Consider the following 18865-nt stretch of genomic DNA (forward strand, 5'->3'; position numbering starts at 1 on the left):
ATTCTAGAAACTATTTTGTTGTGGAAATATATTCAGCTGATTGTATTTGTCACAATTACTCACGGCAATCGTGAAATTTGTGTATTATTACCAATTGCAACTTCATAGTGATGGAATTTATGAGCTATAGTTGGAACTATATGAAGGAGAGTAGAAGGCACAAATTACTCGTTATTTTTTTTCGCAGATACTGGTAAAAAATGGCCCAAAAGAGGTGACATATGATAACACCCATTAACAATTATATAATCTTAATGCACTGTTACATCATCAACTTTGGCTTAGTTGAGTACTAAATGAATTTTATCAGTAGATATTCTCAATCTCTGACTGCAGTAGTGTTCATCTATATTTGTAATATCAATGTTTTAAGCAAGTACAATTGTTTCTACAGATGTTGCTGCAAGAACTAGTTCTAACTTTTCTCCCTCCTGCCATATCTCAGGTAATGCTTCCCTTATATTATGAATGCTCTCTAGTGCAAGATCAGCACCAGGTACTAACATTGAGCTCCCAACCTGTATGCATTTGGCAATCAAATAGTGAGATTGATATTTGGGAAGTTATATCTGCTCATTTAAGGTCCAGTATATGCCTTGAAAGTGTGAAATATAATTGAGATATAATCTTCTTTTTCTCCTTGAATCTCCAAATACATATATTTTTGTTAACTTTCTTTGTGTTTAAGTTTTTGAATGATTAATAAACTTGGGTAAAGTCAAAAGGGCGCCTCTATTTTACCAAATCGTCAAAGATGCATCTTATGTTAATTTTTTATCAAAAGGGTGTCCCACCTTGTAAAATGACATAATTGTACTTTAGCACTATTCTTATTATTATCTTGCGTATATCTCTTGTCTAAATCCCGAGCTAATCGAGCACGTTGTAGCAGCTATGAAACCGTAACTGCTACACAATTGTAGCATGAATTTTTTTTTCAAGACAAATTGTTCGGAGTCTATTAATGTTTTAAATAATATTTTTGAATATGAAATTGAGCTATTATAGATTTCACCTAATAATTAGTTGTAGATCTCTGAATGAGTTTTGATTTGATATATTATGCGTTGCGTGGTTCAACCCGAGTCAAAGGTTTCATAGCTACTACAACGTGAATATTAAATCCTAAACTTTGAGAGCATAATTTTTAACTTAGGTTGAATCACAAGACATATAATATATCAAATTGAAACTCATTCAAAGATCTACAACTAATTAAGAATTGAAACTTGTAATCACTCGTTTTTAGGTTTAAAAACATCGTTTAAATCCTTTTGGGAGGCTTCCAACAATTTTAGTCCTAAATTTTTTTCCCATGCTATAGTAGCTATGGAACTATAGCTGCTACAACTGTATAACAGTTATAGTTTCGTAGCTACTACAACACGTCTTATTTAGGCGAGAGACAGGATATAATGAGAATAATACTAAAGGATAGTTGTATCATTTTACAGGGGTGGGGCACTCTTTTGATAAAAAATCAATATAAGGCGCCCCTTTGATGATTCGGTAAAAAAGGGACGTCCTTTTGACTTTTGTCCAATAATCTTCCTTCAAGAATCCTTCATGTTGGGTTTATGGGACTGACAATTACAGTTTTCTTGGACGGTCATCAAAGAAGATCTTGGTACCCAAACTAACAAGAAAAATTAGTACATGTCAAGTTAGATTGAATCAAACACAATCTTCCAACTAAAACATACTGTTCTCTTCCGATTGACATTCGTGATCCTAATAGCGGTTTCAATGGCTTCTAATGATGGCTTGCAGAGTATTCTTCCTCTTAAATTTGAGTTGCTTAAACCACTCTCATCATTGTCACTATTTGACACATCGTCCGTTGAGATGGTGTTGTTTTCACCAGGAACTTTTTTATCTGGTTTTGGATTGTCTTAAAGCATATAACACCATCTACGCAATCTTCAAGGCCAAGCCTACTAGGAACTTTGGCGACATGAACTTTATCTGCATTCATGAAGATCTATAAAAAAAAAAGATGGAATCAATTGCACATAAGAACATGATTCCCATAAACTTAAAACATGATAATTTGCTTATCTATGAACTTTTTTCTTACTATTTTTCTTTATGGCATTGAGAGAAGTAGATTTCTCAATACAGGATCAGGTTTCAGTGTCTCATATGGCAATCTTCCATGAATATTAGTATGGAATTCATCATTCTCAAATCCATAACCATTAACCTACAGAAAAAAAAGATGAAAAAAAATCTTTTGATTCATAAATTAACAGAGAGGAACTGATCAATTAGAAGTTTCTTTGTACCTTAAGACCATCCATTGTAGTTCCATATTCTTTGTACAAGTCCAGGCACATTTTCGGAACTTGGCTTTCCTCTATTTGAAGATGGTGCAACATGTAATCTATAGTTAAGAAAATCAATCCGACTTTGAGATCTGAAGGAATGATATATGCATCGGAACATTATCTTCAATGTTCTTGTGGCAAGCCAAGTTAAGACCAGAGGTTAAGGGATAGAAGGTATCATCCAAATCTGAAAATCATGGATTCAAACCAAGTTCTTATAGATAAAAGGGTTAGAATGTATACCTATTGGTTAATTCTTTAACTTACCAAAGAGAAGGCATTCATACTTAGCTTCTCTCATATCTGTCTCCATTCTCAGATTTTTATTAGTTCCAAGAATATAATAACAAGAACTACCTTAGGCAAGATAAAACCCTAAACAAGTACTATCAAGATCTTGGACAATAATGAGAAAAAAAAACATTAAAAGACAATAAAGAAATTCCATGTAAATTGCTGTTACCAGGGAAGAAAATCAGAGGTCGGATGGTTGGAGTGATGAACTATGAAGGTAGAGATATTGCCTATGGGGGATGACACTTTCAATGATTCCAGTGTGATATTTGGGCAGTGCACTTTCTTTTTAATCCGTAATGCTTTTCCTACAAAGAGCCAAATAATCACTGTGGGAGAGAACAATTTATACAGAGTTCGAAAACACTTTTTTGTTTTCTTTAATTGAAGTTGGGGAAAAGTCGATTTAGTCAGAAATTTTGTGTTGATTCAGCTCTGGATAATTAGTTGAACTGATCTGATTCTGAAAACATTGTTAAAAAGTAATCATTTATGTTGTTATTCATCCATCTGATGGTTTTATTCTAATATTTGGACTAACTTCACAAACCCAAGCTGATAGTTGTTGAATGAACTGAATAGGGTGCACATCTTGGATGGATTGCTCAGGACTTGTGAGTTGCGGTTCATCAACAAGCCAGAGAGTAGGACGAGTAGGACAAGCCGAACGGGTTAGATAAATCATTTTAAGAATAGGTGGAAGTTCTTAAATAAAATTCTTGCATGTTCAGTAATTCTTTTACTATTATGATTTGTATAAATGTACTTCTTGCTCATTGAACCTTCTTCAAACCACTAACACATGTAACCTCACATGTTCACCATACCAACTTCATTAGCCTTTGGAGTTAACTGCAGTCCTCTCTGAAAGACTCCAAACATTTTAAATTTCTAGCTGAAATCTCTAGGAGCATGCGAATTCAAAACTAGAAATAAAGTGAACAATCTTTATTTGATATTCTTTATCACCATGTCTATACACCACAGGAAAACCAATCAGGGCACAAAGGAACTGCTACAACAGTGAATCATTCTCTCACCCAGACCTTGCAAATACTGAACTTTTTATGAACCAGTGCAATTACTCAGCACAGAAGAGAGGAGATCTGTCCTGATGTCACAAAGTGGAGCTTGCACCGAGCCAGAGAGGGAAAAGGTCCCTGGAAGGTTCTCTGGCCACCTGGGCTCCTCATTCTCATCCTTGTAGAGCAGCATATCTGGCCAAGTGAGGATGCCACTGTCAAAGGAGTTGCTTCTGCTCATGCTACTGCTACTGATGGAATCACAAATTCGCGTAACATCGTCGATCGAAGTGCACATATTTGGATGTGGAGTTGATGGAAAGAAGTAAGCCTCTGGGAGTATTTGGTCCAGGAAGACGGCTTTGGCCATAGGCAGCATGAATTCCCTCTCACTTGAAGGCCTATCCAACACTGGTGAAGAAGCTGAGTTGGAGTTGTTGAAAGGTTTGTGTGTGTTTGGGTCAATGCCACTCTGCCTCAGCTTCTTCCTGAGGAAAGAGTTCCAGTAATTCTTGATCTCGTTGTCCGTCCGACCGGGCAAGCGTGCTGCGATCTGTGACCACCTGAGGGACCAAATTCTCAAGAGCATTAGTGAGGTCAATTCTAGGGGGCAAAATTTTAAACTGAGAACTAATTGTTAGTTGCATCTACTTGTTCCCGAGCACAGCATGGAGCTCGACTATGAGCTCCTCTTCCTCGGCCGAGAACATGCCTCGTTTGAGGTCAGGCCTCAGGTAGTTTATCCACCTCAATCTGCAGCTTTTGCCACACCTCTGCAGACCTGCAAATTGTTGCCGAGACACAACAATGGCTCACAAGTTTTCCTTTGCAGCATTGGTAATTAATGCAATTGAGCAACTGTTTACCTGCTAATTTAGGAACAGAGCTCCAACAACCATGCCCATACTTTGTCATGTGCTCGATCAGCTTTGCGTCTTCCTCGGGAGACCATAGACCCCTCCTTAGCTTCTGTTCACGGCAGCACGGGTGTCTCCCCATTGCTGAGGCACAGGAATGTAGCAGTGCATGAACTGAGCTTAAGAAGAAGTGAAGGAGGTCACAATCAACTAGATGCCTTCAAAATGAGATTATCCTCCTCTTCCTCTCCTCCTCTCCTTCCACACCTTGATTTAAATTTAAGGAGAAGGGAGGAGAGGAAGAGTTGGGTCAGCCATATCAATCTTTGGGGTTGCTGCCATGGTGGGCCTGCTAGTTATATATATAATATAGCACTGAAGTTTTTTGAATGATTTGCTAATTGACACGCGAAAAAAATCATCCCATTTGTGTGGGCCAATGACAATGTAACATATGCACAGACAGTTGATCCATCTACACTTGAATGTGAAAACCCCCCGAACCTTTGTCCAGAAGCCTTCTTGATTTATCTGGCTTAACTCTAAATCAAGCAACTGTTGATTATACATATTGTAATACTCAAGGAAAATTTCAGTTGTCTAATTTGTAGTAGTTCGACAACACTAAAGAAACAACATTTGAGATAGTCTTAGATACCTTAATCTAATTTCCTTTGCCTTAGACATTTCTTATAGTTTTGTCTCTAATTTGTTCAGGTGAGTTAATTTGATTGTTATCTGAATCTATATAAGTATACTCAATTGCTAGATCGATGCTCACTTACCATAGCTCTCTTGTTATCTTAATGCACTTTTGATTAAGTACATATTGTTCACTCGTATCGCTTTTGGAAAATTAAATGCTAATATCACCTTCTAGTATTTGTCTAGGTAGAAGTTTGAGGTATTCGTGAAAGAGAAAAGGACTTTGAACCAAGAAGGGTAGGCCATAATGGAAGTCACAATGGAGTCGGACTCTACTAAAATGAAAGGTGAGGTACACAATGGCAACACATACGATCATATTAATATTGCCAAACCAAAATAAATAGGTGGTTAAGGAGACATTTCTGGGGTTTTTTTTGGCAGATCTCTTAAATGCATGATCACTCATGATAGTTCTCTTTGAACAGAAAGACTAGGACATATATGTTCTTTCTAAATGTAACCATGAGAATTCTGATTCGTAAGAAAATCTAAGAAAGAAATAAGCTGACAAAAATATATAATTGATGTCCTTGTCATTTCTTTGCTTAAGTGAAAGGAATATTTTGAAAATGGAGCTAGAGATGAACCATGGGTATTGCTTCCATAGTGCAATTGCTGGATGCATAATAAAATTGTTATCCTACAATATAGTATTAATTTGTTAAATTATTAAAGACAATATTGTATTAGGCCAAGGTTAACTAAGAGAATGATACCCTTGTTCGAAGACCAGTTCATTAATTTTTTTGTCTTCCATGGTGTACCTTTCACAGTCTCTCTTTAGCTGCTAATGTCAAGTTGAAACCTGTCTACACCCGTGAACCGGGATCTTATACTCATTGAGTTATTTCTTTCATGACTTTTATGAAACTTTTATGTTATTATTTTCTTTGGCAGCACCTCTGGCCGATGGACCGCGACACATTGAAGGTATGCTTCACCAACTTATGACCCTTAAATCGTGTTTCCTTCTTTACCTCTCCTTGTTTCTAAGTTGAAGATATGTTTTTCACTGAATCGTAGGGCATATCTTATCATTTGGCTTCTACACTGGTTGCTCTTTCTATGATTGGGCCAGTCTCTACGTTCTCCCATCCCATCATTGAGACATTGATTGAGTCACTCTAGCTACAAAAACCCTACTGATGGAGTGAGTCATAAGAAAACTCTAGGTACAATAAAATTCATTCATAGCTGGTCCTGGTTGTGGATGCACCGTTGTATTGCTAATTGCTATCCCTCTGATGAGCAGCAAGTTGGCATAAAATATAGAAAATAGTTGGCCCTCACACATATACATGGTCCTCATCTTAGGGAAGCATGCATGCATGCAGATTAATTAACTTGGGTCCCTGCCCCTTTCTCTCTTGCATCAAACTGTCAGAATCATCAACTTGCACGTTACATATAATTATAAAACAGAAACAAAAACAAAAACAAAATCATCAACTTGCACGTTACATATAATTATAAATGTTGTGAATGACATTATTGCTGGCTAGCCTTTGTTTCAAGGACTACTAGCAGTGGAGATAGATAGATAGGGAAGCACATGTGATGGAAATTAAATCTGTGACCGATACAATATCATATTATACTTACGAGGGGGCATAAATGGAGGGAAGAGATTGACCATCAATTGTATATATTACTGACACAGCACAACACAACACAACACGACGGACTAATGAAGATATTATTCTTTAAGCCTGCGAGGATTATGATGATGATGCTACGATGAAAAATATAAGGGATTCTCGTCTGTTATTTATGATATTAGGTAGTTTATCATATATAATTCATGTTTGTTTTCTGATTTATTTTTTGATTGATGATGAAAATTTTTAATAAATTATCTTCAAGATTAATTAGATCATAAAAATTAAATATCTAAATTAATACTACTTAGAAGAAATTTAGGGTATCACAGTTCAATCACCAACTAAAGCATATTTTGGGTGTTTAGTTTGAAGGGAAAAAATTATATTGAGGAATCCACGAATGAAGTATTCGGTTTGAGATTCGAACAACTCTATAGTGGTGGAAAGAATTATGGAGTTCAGTTTGTTAGCACAGTACTGTGACACTTTCAGATTTGTTTTGGTGGTTTTTGGAAAGTGAAAAATTTAAAAAATTTTCGTAGGATCGGATAGACCACCTTCTCCGATTAATTGATTTGAAGATTGAATATCTGGGTTAATTATCAAAAAAAATTCTTTAAACAAAATTATCATGTAAATAAAACTATGAATTATATTAATTTCAAATTTTATTATATGAGATACTAATAATTCTTTTTTAAAGTTTGATAATAAAATCATTTTTTTATATAAAAATAATTAAGTTCTAATTATAAATATAATTAATATTTTGATTGTGCTATTCTCTTTAATTGAAGAGAATTTAACTCCAGTATTTTTCTTAACTAAATTAGAGTGTTATTGATTTATTTCTTTATTTCTTTTATTTTTTTCATACTAATATATTTTATTTGTTTGCATCAATAACTAGTCGATGGCTAGGTTAGGACAGGATGTGAGTGCATGCATGCCACCTAGCTTGTCTCGTCCTAATTCCCTATACATAACTGAACTGTCACAATGTCCCTTGAGCTTCGAGCTAGGTATATGTTTCCATTGGGATCGACTGCGTACACCAAATATTTTAACAATGATATGTAGTCTTGGAAAAGCATATATGCATGGAGATAATAATGCATTAAAACCACACATATTGCACGTAAAGTTTACGTCGAAGAAGAAAAGTGAGTGATTAGAATTATGAAACCTTCAGCAATTGAGTGATGTAACTTTCCACCCACCTCCAAGTCTCCATTATGTACATGAGCTAAATTATTCTTTGTTTTTAGTCGGCCCCCAAATGTAAATTCACAATAATAATATTCTTGCTACAAGTGAGTGTGACAATTAAATCGACTCGGTTCACAATTTAAAAATAAAAGTTAGACTTAAAAGCTATATATTCAAAATAAAATTCTCCTAATTTAATTAACGTATATAGATACAAAAGAGATAAAGAAAGACACTTACGTAAAAATGGTTTCATGCACACGACCGCACCGAAGAATCGTGCGGTTCGCATGCTGGTCCCACTGTTTGGCGGTGGCGGGTGACCATCAGATGGTGGGGCCTGAAGATTCGCATTTATTGGCGGCGTTGATTGATTGATAGATACTCAGCGTATCATAAGTTGACACGTGTCCATAAGTGGGGAAATCTTTTTCGCTGATTATGGCTACGTTGTCTGCAGTGTGGACGCCGTCGTGGCACTAGAAGGACCATACACGTGGCGCTTCCCCACGGCTTCTGGAACTCGGCTAATAATTTTTCTAACGTATCTATATGAAAGATATGCAAATCGCATTAGGAAATAATAATAATAATTATTATTATTATTATTATTGACAGTGATTTGTATTGGGCCAAAATATATATGTCGATTTTTTGTTGGTTAAACAAAAATATATCTATTTTATTTTAAGAGTCGGTTAGCTTTTCTCTTTCCTTTAGAAATCTGTTATAGCATGACGTTAAGAAATTAAGTAGTTGAGATATTTTGCCTACTCCAAAATATCGAAAAGGGAATGTGATTTTTTTCATGAACTTTTGATGCACGAAAATAACCCATGACTTGTCGATGGGTGAGTATGCCAATGACTTGTTTATCAATCTTTTAGTATATATAGTCTAGGCATGAATCACATTGAGAGAAAATTAGATCACTACTTGAAAATGAAAACCGACCGAAAGTGATGGTCGATTCTCTCAATTATCGAGTCTACTGGTAAGAAGAAAAGGGGGAGAAAAACTCTTGAGATACTGAAAGAAGGTGCTAACCAATTGGTTCTATAGGGATATGGATGGTTATTTCATAAGTGAATCAGAGTAAATATAATTAATTTCTTGAGTGGATGAGAGAAATTAATTATATTTAAGAGTATTCAAGTATGAAGAGTTGGTGTGATTTAATCATATGCAAGCATTAACTCGTAGATGAGCTTAATTTACGCAAACTCGAATATGTGTGATGTCATTTCTTGCACGTATAGTATGTGCTACTTGTGACTTTTCTTAGATAGGGAATTATCATAATATTCTACATGATCACCAAATCCATTTCAAGTGTGTGACAATCAAGAAGGCAAAGTAACAAACAATTAATGTAGTTTTGCATAAAAAGGTTTGTTTGACTAATAATTTTATTTTCATTTTAAGGCCTTCCTTCACCCCCTATTATAGAGTTCCTCCCCCACTGTTTAATTTACTTAATAATATATTTTGAGAGGATGTTTGATGACAATTATAAATTCATATTCATTAACTCGAAAAGAAGAACTCCCTAACTAACATCTTGTGGTCCACTCCAGTGAGATTGAGAACCACCAACCAATATAAGTGTGTCTTACAACTAACATTTCAAGTCCAAGCAATTACTCCTACTAAAACTTTTTAAGAAATCTCATAATCATCACAGCTTTATTGTTGAAATTACAATTAAAGTTTCACATTAAAAATACATAAAAAAGATATAAGATGGAAGATATCTCCATTGGTATAAAACATTTTGAGTAAAATCCAAAAGTAAAATCTGAGAAATTAGAAATGATGATGTACAATTTACTATATATCCTAAGAGACGATTAACTAGACTAAAAACCCTCCTAAATGATGATGTACATAATTAATAGACGAGTTTAGTTAAGCTCATTTATTATCTTCTTACACTCTCTTTGTTGGCGCAATCAATCTCATGTCAAGGTTGACTAACCAAGTCGATTATAGAGGTGATCAAAAGTCCAATAAAAAAGTTGACAAAAAAAGTCCAAGTGGATCAAGATTGATCGAACACTTAGTGATTTGAAGTTGTGACAAGGTTGATCGAATACTAGACAACAGCGAAGTCATGGTAGGTTGAGGTTAATCAAACTAGACAACGAAAAAGTCCCAGCAAGTTAAGGTTGACTTATAAGGTTGAGGTTAATATATCAGATACTAGACAATGAGGAAGTCCCGACAGGTTAAGATTGACTGGATGCCAAACAACAGGACATCGAAGTCCCGGCAGGTTAAGGTTGATGTAGGTTGAGGTTAATCAAATACTAGATAACGAGGAAGTCCTGGCAGGTTAAGGTTGACTGGATGCCAAGCAACAGGACGTCTTGGCAAGTCAAGGATGACCAAATGTCATGTAAAGGAAGTCGAAAATTAGTCGACTAGTAGAGAATATCAATCGATTGATAGGTGGAAATCAACCTTAACATTAACTGTATAAGTCGAATTTTGCTTAAAGGAGCAAGGGTCAGTTCTTAGGGCTTTAATTTGAGGAAGAAACGTTTATGCATTTCTAGACCAACAAGAGACTATTCCAAGCAATAAGAAAGCATTTAAAACAAGATCTCATTTGAAAAGGTGTTTTTGCTTTCATTTATATTTGTATTCTTGTTTCTTGTTGTATTATTATGTTCTTGTAAGAACAATCTTGTGAGAGGCTTCTTCGTCTCCGGAGGGTATCCGAAAAGGAGGAGTTCATAGTGGAGGTAAATAACTCGGAGTAGACTTTTGGATTAACCACCTCAAGGAGACAGATACCAAATAAAATCCAGGAGTTGTGCATGTGGAGTCACGTTTGAATCAATATTTCCGTTGCGCGTTCAAACAACGAAAATAAGATCAAGACAAGAAGCGATCTAGCTCTCACGAGTCCCAACACTATTAAGGGAACAATGAAGAGGCACAAGCTTGAGTGTAGTTAAGCTCAATTATTATCTTCTTACACTCTATTAAGGGAAAAATGAAGAGGCACAAGCTTAGTAACTAGGCAAATAGGAGCGCGTCTACCATCATTATTGTCATTGATAATTTAATTTACTAATCATTAATTATGAATTTGTCACTAAAAGTTATATTGATCTTTACGGTTAATCGCTACATGTATCATTAATTTATTTTGCAACTTTTAGTAAATTTATTATGATCTTGCTAAACTATCATATGCTAGTGTTCAATCATTTTTTTTTATCTACATCATCTATCATATCATATCTAAAAATGGATTAAGTTGGTTAGATTTTCATATATATAATATATATTAATTATTTCCAAATATATATACCTCATAGATATTTAAAATTACAAGATAGATTTAGCAATCGACCTAATTTTCTATGTTAATTATATTTACTGTTTTCATAATAATTCCCCACTCTAACACTAGCATTTGCCCCCACAATACAAGCACAACCCTATTCTTGTTTAGTGGAAAATCATATATATATATATATGCATCATTGCAAGAGGGAAAAACAAATTGATCGATTCCATGCTTCTCATTTTGTTTCTTCACTTCATTATTGTAACGCCCCACATCTTTCTTATACTAGTAGGGAGACGTTACGTGCTTAATCTTTCCTTAACTTTTACTCAGTAAATAAAATAACTCAAATAAACTTTTCTTTTTCTGTTTAACATGCGGAAGCAAAAGAACTAAATATAAATTCTTGGACATAAAATAAATATTTATTTAATTTCTTGATCTTATTCCGCGGTTCTGTCGACACCACACATCAAACACTGCTCCTGCTGCCTCCCGTTGCTTAACACTTTTCTTTACCTCTATCTGCAGTATAAGGAATGCAACTATAAGCAAAGCTTAGTAAGTACATACCTAATCTCACAAAACAACGGAAATCATTGCATGCTTTCTTAGTAATTAAACAGGAAATAACTTGTAGTTATGAAGTCATGTACTTAAGCAGAAACTACCTGAACATGGAAATATTTGTATTGCATAGAAAATTTCTTAGCTTCTTTATAATTGAAAGTCATACGTTTGAATTGTAACGACCCGGCCCAGCCCATTTGGCGGTCCATTCGGCGGCCCATTTGGCGACCCTTGTGGTCGTCGACCGTCGACCGTCGGCTCGTCGACCGTGTCGTTACTCATCCGGCCCAGCCCATTTGGCGGTCCATTCGGCGGCCCATTTGGCGACCCTTGTGGTCGTCGACCGTCGACCGTCGGCTCGTCGACCGTGTCGTTACTCATCTGGACTTTCCACCCCTGGAAGTAGATTTTTGCCTTCCCCAGGATTCGAACTCTAGACCTCCAGGCTAAGTACTAAAGTTTATGAATCCTGGTACCAAGTGTTCTCGATGGGCGAACCTTTGGCCCGATACCCGCCTCTTAAAAGTAAAATACATTTCTTATACTTCTTATATCATGCAATTTGGAAGAAACAATTTACACTTGCTTTAACTTAAAATGATGTCATGGAAAGAATACTTTATGCATGCTCTATCAAATCATATTGTGGAAACAATAAAGAAAGTAACGGAACAACTCATACTGCAGGTGAGAAATGTACTTACCTTGTCTGCTTGTTTTTAATGCTAAGATTTGTGAAATCGGAAACTTTCTCCGAGGTGCTCTAGCGCCTTCTTCGCACGACCTAGAAAAATCATAACTACAACTTAACTAAAATCTTTAATCTGGTCTAATTATTTAACCGGGTCAAGAGTTAACCCTCCACAAATCACTCCCCATTATTCTAATTAAACTAGATTAATTCTCCTAATCAAATATAATTTATTTAATCAAATCAGCCCGAATTAACCATAATTTAATTAACCAATTAATAAACCTTAAATTAATTAGCTACTCAACTAATCATCTAATGATCTTAATTAATCGAACTTCTCAATTAACTTAGTTAAAAATCTGATTAACTATAAATTAATTAAATCTCACATTAATTAACTAATCAATTATCTAACTTAACAATTAACTACTTATTAAATTAATTAAGATGTAATTAAACGAATTAATAGTCTAACTAACTAGATTAACTATCAATTAATCACTTAAACTAATTAACTACTTATTAATCTAATGCTAATTACTTAATTGAACTAACAGGTTAATTAATCACTCATTTAATTGATTAACAATTAAATTAATTAACTTAATTAATTAAACTAACTTCAATTAATTAATCAAATGATTAAATTAATCAACCTAATACCACTTCTTCACTCGCGTGAACACGGCCGAACAGGGCTTCTTCTTCTCGCGTGAAGAGGGAAGGCGTTGGCTGCTGTCCTGGCGGCGGAGCAGCGGCAGGGCAGGGAGCGCCACAGGCGGCGGCGTGCGGCGTGGGCTTGGCGCTCGTGCTTCTCCGGCGAACAGCGCAAGGGAGAAAGGGAGGCGGTGCTGGCGCGCGCGTTGGCTGGGCGGCGGCGTCTCTGTGCAGGGCAGAGGCGTCGCGGTGCTGCAGGCGGCGGCTTGGGCGGACGCGAGCAGAGGGCAAAGAGGAGTGGTGGCTAGGGTTGGGTCGCGGCTCCTCTTATAGCTTCTCCTCGTTCCGTTCCGCGTTTTCCGCCGGCGGAATCGGGCGGTGGTTTGGCGGACGCAGCCCGCGCGGGCGGCGGGCGCGAGTCGCGCGGAGAGAGACAGAGAAAAGAGAAAAAATATTTTTAAAGAGGAGTGCACAGTAACTTTACCCAATTAATTCTAAACTACCGGTTAAATCCCATTATAACGATTGAACCGAACCGGGTTAAATTTTGGTTCACTTGGTTTACTAACCAAACGACTTCCGATTTGATCCAAACAAGTTTTGTTGGATTCGTCTTTGCGAGACGAATCTTTTCACCTATTTTATTTTATCAAACTCCCCTTCTATCATTTAACTAAAGAAAGCACAGAAAGTGAAACAAGAATGAATCAATTATTTGAAGCAAAACTGCAGAATATTTTTTAAGATTAAGTAAAGTTATTAAACTAGAAAAAATAATAACAGCATCCAAGTAGGCAAATCAAGAGCTATACATTTTCCAAAAAATTTTGAAAGGCGAGGGATGATAGTAAAAAAGAGTCCAATAATTTGTTTTTGCAAGTGATTTTAGAATACATGCTCAATATCATTATATTTTATAGAATAATTTCCTATTAATAACCAATTCTATGTGAGAATTATGTGCTGGCAAAAACATCCTTTTGGAAATTCTTATGATTAAGGAATCATAATATAATACCATAAAATTGTGTGTCATTTTAGCAATGCCGATAATAGTAGATATAAATCACAGGAAAATGCAATATTGAAATAGTAAACAATTCTGAAATATTAGGTTAAGGTAACATCATCTTCTTGATGATGTAACATAAGATATTGAATTGATAACATTACCTTATCAGGCATATACAAACTTCGACGGTCCTTAGATCTCCCCTTAAATTCTTTTGTATTTCTGGAAGGTTGCTGCTTGTTGAGAAAGAGAGAGAGAGAGAGAAAGAAGATTACTAACAGATTCAACAGATGAAGTCTAAACCAACGAATTATGATGGGAAATTAGATGTTCAAAAGAAAGATGATAGTAACTAAATAATTTTAGGCATGTAAGGCAATATGCTTGCAGGAGATCTATGAAAATCCTGTCCATGGAACAATACATATGCTAGGAAATATTAGGTTGGCAAACAGAATCAAAGATTTTTTTTTTAACAAAGAGAGAATAATTGTGGGAATAAAACACAGGAAAACCTTAAAAATTTGGGTCTTCATCAGCTACTTCTGCTTCAAAAATATCATTTTTGAGCAAGCGATAGCATTCATATTTATAAAAAAAGAAAAGAAGTGATTACAAGTTAAAATGAATTATTACATTATCTGATTTACTGCAAGTAGGAGCATCATAAACTGTGTTAATGTAAACAAGTGGAAGAAAGAGGAACATGTTAAAAGATAACCACCTCTCAAATCAAATGACAAAGGAGTATACAGAAACAAAGATTAGGTGTTAACCAGAACGGAATGCAGCACATCTTTGACAGACAGGGAGTGTTGAACTGTCTCAAGATGCTGAACCAACATCTTCTTACTTGCAAGCTCATTGAGAACTGCATTTTAGAAGCCTCATTGATGAGAAATTTTCAGTCAAATATGTTCACAAAATAGGCAGCCAATAAAAGCTACTTATCAGAAATTACAAAAGCAAAACACAAACATGAGGGGCTATCATTTTTAAGACTAAGTCAATTACAAACTTGTAAGGAACTCCTCAGGTCATTCCAGTAGATTTATGCTTACATCATTGGACATTATACAAGAGTTCATGATTCCCTTTCACCAAAACAGAAAAACTAAACCCATGTGATTCAAGAATTACAATTTACAAGAAGAAAAGTAGAAACACGTAGACAAAAGGAACGTAATAATCCTATACAAACACCACTTTATTGTAACAATTACACGATAGATCTTCGTGGTAACCTAATGAACGAAACATTCACAACAACCCACCACTCTAACTGTTCTGTCTGAATCAAGTTTCTGCCGCTTATCTAATGTTTAAGTGTTTGAACACAGCATCACAACACCCAATTCAAAAGGGAAAAAAACTACTACATATCAAGTAATTTTCTATCTTCAAATCATTCTTTAAAAAAAAGGCAACCAATGCTTATGCTAGGTAACATGTTTGTGGCGCATAGGCATTGCTAATGTCACTTTAAGTTTCCAGTAAAGCAAAAAAGGGAATAATAAAAGATCAAATCATCATTCCATAGGATGTTAAATAAAAGGCTACACAGCATCAAAATGACTCATTGAGAACTTTTCTTGTTGAAATCATGATTACAAAATCTATAATTATATTCAATATCATTAATAAATTAATATAAGTTAATAGCAGACCATTGATATATGCTACCCCATTTCAGTTTGACTCATTCTTTCCGAGTCCCTAGCATATAAAGAACATAGATTATATTTAGAAACCATTTTCGAGTTCCTCCATTTTCAAGTAGCAACGACTCAATAGATGCATGCATTGAAATTATGATAATCACATTAAAAACAGTAAAAAGATAAGAAGAAAGTGAAGGTTATACCTTTTCTTGTGCCGCAATCAGATATGGAGAGATTTTCAAAACCCAAGAATGCCATTTTATGTGGCCTTTCATTAATCTCCAACCCTGAGCGCATAAAAACAAAAAAAAAAATCACCCTTATCTCCCATTCTAATATTATCCAAACTGGGGGAAAAGAAGAAAAATAACTTACAGAAGGCGTCAAGTTTTGCTTGGGAAGCCTTCCGCTAACCCTAACGATCACCGGCTTTTCGGTGATCGAATTCAGTGGAAGAGGCTTTCCAGTAGTCAAACTCAGCGGAGGAAGCTTTTCTGTGATCAATCTCAATATCAAGTAATTTTCTATCTTCAAATAATTCTTTAAAAAAAAAAAAAGGCAACCAATGCTTATGCTTGGTAACATGTTTGTAGCGCATAGGCATTGCTAATGTCACTTTAAGTTTCCAGTAAAGCAAAAAAGGGAATAATAAAAGATCAAATCATCATTCTATAGGATGTTAAATAAAAGGCTACGCAGCATCAAGATGACTCATTGAGAACTTTTCTTGTTGAAATCATGATTACAAAATCTATAATTATATTCAATATCATTAATAAATTAATATAAGTTAATAGCAGACCATTGATATATGCTACCCCATTTCAGTTTGACTCATTCTTTCCGAGTCCCTAGCATATAAAGAACATAGATTATATTTAGAAACCATTTTCGAGTTCCTCCATTTTCAAGTAGCAACGACTCAATAGATGCATGCATTTAAATTATGATAATCACATTAAAAACAGTAAAAAGATAAGAAGAAAGTGAAGGTTATACCTTTTCTTGTGCCGCAATCAGATATGGAGAGATTTTCAAAACCCAAGATTACCATTTTATGTGGCCTTTCATTAATCTCCAACCCTGAGCGCATAAAAACAAAAAAAATCACCCTTATCTCCCATTCTAATATTATCCAAACTTGGGGAAAAGAAGAAAAATAACTTACCGAAGGCGTCAAGTTTTGCTTGGGAGGCCTTCCGCTTTCCTGTGATGGAACTTAGCGGAGGAGGGTTTCCAGTGATCGACGGAGTAGACATCGAAGGTTAATGCCCGGAGAACAAGAATCGCCCGGAGAACCAGAATCGCCCAGCGACCAAGGATCGAGGTTTCGGTGAATAGGTTTATGAGAAAAACGACTGATCTGCTTATTTATAGGTTACACCAAACAGTAGTTCATGCAAAATAGAAAACTAAATATTGTGCATGAAAATAATTAATAAATGCATATATGGAAAGTGTTAAATAAGTCACAGAATATAATTAAGTTGATTACAATAAAATAAATTTATTGAAATAAATAAAAATTGATTCTTAATCAAATTGAGACAATATCTCCTTTTGTAATAGTTAATTATAATTTTTTAATTTATCTTTTCATAGATGATTATGAAATTGATCATCTTCAGAAAGGAAGTGTTAAATGAAATTAATATTAAAATTATATATATATATATATATATATTAATCAAAAGTAAATAAAATAAGATTTGTAAAGCCGTATATGATAATTATGATTTTTTCAAAACAATTTCGTCCCTTGACACACTCAAATTAATAAATTTTTTTCTAGATACAAAATTAAAATCTATTTATGTATTTTAACATATTATAGATGATTTAAAATTAGAATTTTTTATATTTAAATTAAACAAAAAAACATAATAAAATTTAGATAAATTAATAAGTAAATTTATCTATAAATTATTTGTCTTTTATTCGTTAATATTAATAAGCCAAGCGCATTAAAACTTGAGCTTACTTTTATTTATTATATATATATATATATTTTATAGTAGAAGATAAAGGGATCACTTTTCTATTTTAAGCATCATCCGTCCGTCCGGAGCGGTCTCTGTCTTGAGACGCCCGAAAACGGCAAGCGTTGATGAATACAACTTATAGCCGTCCATTGAATTGTTGTCCATGATGGACGATCGATCTTCGTTGACTCTACCGGAAGAGCATCTTCCGTCGTCCGATTCCGTTCTTATCGCCCAGTTACCCTAAACCCGGTTACATGGGCCTGAACCGGAAACCTATTAACCGAGCGGGTAAATGAAAGACCCAAATAAGTTGCAGAAGGGTCCATTTATTCTGAAGTATCTCTCCTTAGCCTTCGAATGAGAGGTCCCTAAGCTGAGATTTTGTTAATTAAAACTAATTTAGGGGGATTTTCAAAAATGCTTCCAATATTTATTAGTTATCATTAAAATATCACTAAAAACGTATTTTACTATTTAATTATCACGAAATACAGGATAAAAAGAGGGAATATTTTAATAATAAAATAAAAATAATTTACTTTTGATATTAATTAAATCACATAGGATTTTTTTTAAAGTTAATTAGAAATATATTTTAATACACCCATAATAATGTAGTCTTATGCTGTTTGGAAACTGGGAGATGAGAAACGGAAAACGTGGAAACGGAAACGGAAAACGACAATAGTTAAAGTTTTTAGATTTTGGAAACGTCGAAGACCTCATCAAATACTATGAATATTTCCTCTACTATGGCATAAGTAAGCCCTTCATAAAGAGTTTAATGTTATATAAAAGTATCGTAACAATCAGAAATGGTTTTAGATTTTTTTTAAAGGCATTTTGATAAAATAGGTGAGTTTTGGGGGTTAAATTGAAATTATCTGCATTAATAAATAAATCAATAACTGCAAGCAGCGAAGTTTCTCCTGTCACCACGTAGCTTAGCTACAGGCTACAGGCGCTT

At 34.8% G+C, this 18865-nt stretch overlaps 1 protein-coding gene and 2 pseudogenes across 1 annotated transcript; all 3 read right to left on the reverse strand.

Moving 5' to 3' along the window:
- Positions 1-368: 368 nt before the first annotated feature.
- Positions 369-2421, reverse strand: LOC141813593 (suppressor of disruption of TFIIS-like; annotated as a pseudogene).
- Positions 2422-3548: 1127 nt separating this feature from the next.
- On the reverse strand, positions 3549-4750 carry LOC141813482 (transcription factor MYB86-like). The gene is made up of 3 exons (XM_074701451.1): positions 4510-4750; positions 4295-4424; positions 3549-4206 (listed from the first exon to the last, which is right to left on the reverse strand). The coding sequence occupies exons 1-3, from the start codon at positions 4640-4642 to the stop codon at positions 3687-3689; spliced, it is 783 nt and encodes a 260-aa protein (XP_074557552.1). The 5' UTR covers positions 4643-4750; the 3' UTR covers positions 3549-3686.
- A 5784-nt stretch (positions 4751-10534) lies between these two features.
- LOC141813594 (RNA-directed DNA methylation 4-like) lies at positions 10535-17172 on the reverse strand (annotated as a pseudogene).
- Positions 17173-18865: the final 1693 nt, after the last annotated feature.

Source organism: Curcuma longa, chromosome 20 (assembly GCF_044706935.1).
Source record: "Curcuma longa cultivar G26 ecotype Majalengka, Jawa Barat chromosome 20, ITB_CL_G26_1.1, whole genome shotgun sequence".
NCBI lineage: Eukaryota > Viridiplantae > Streptophyta > Magnoliopsida > Zingiberales > Zingiberaceae > Curcuma > Curcuma longa.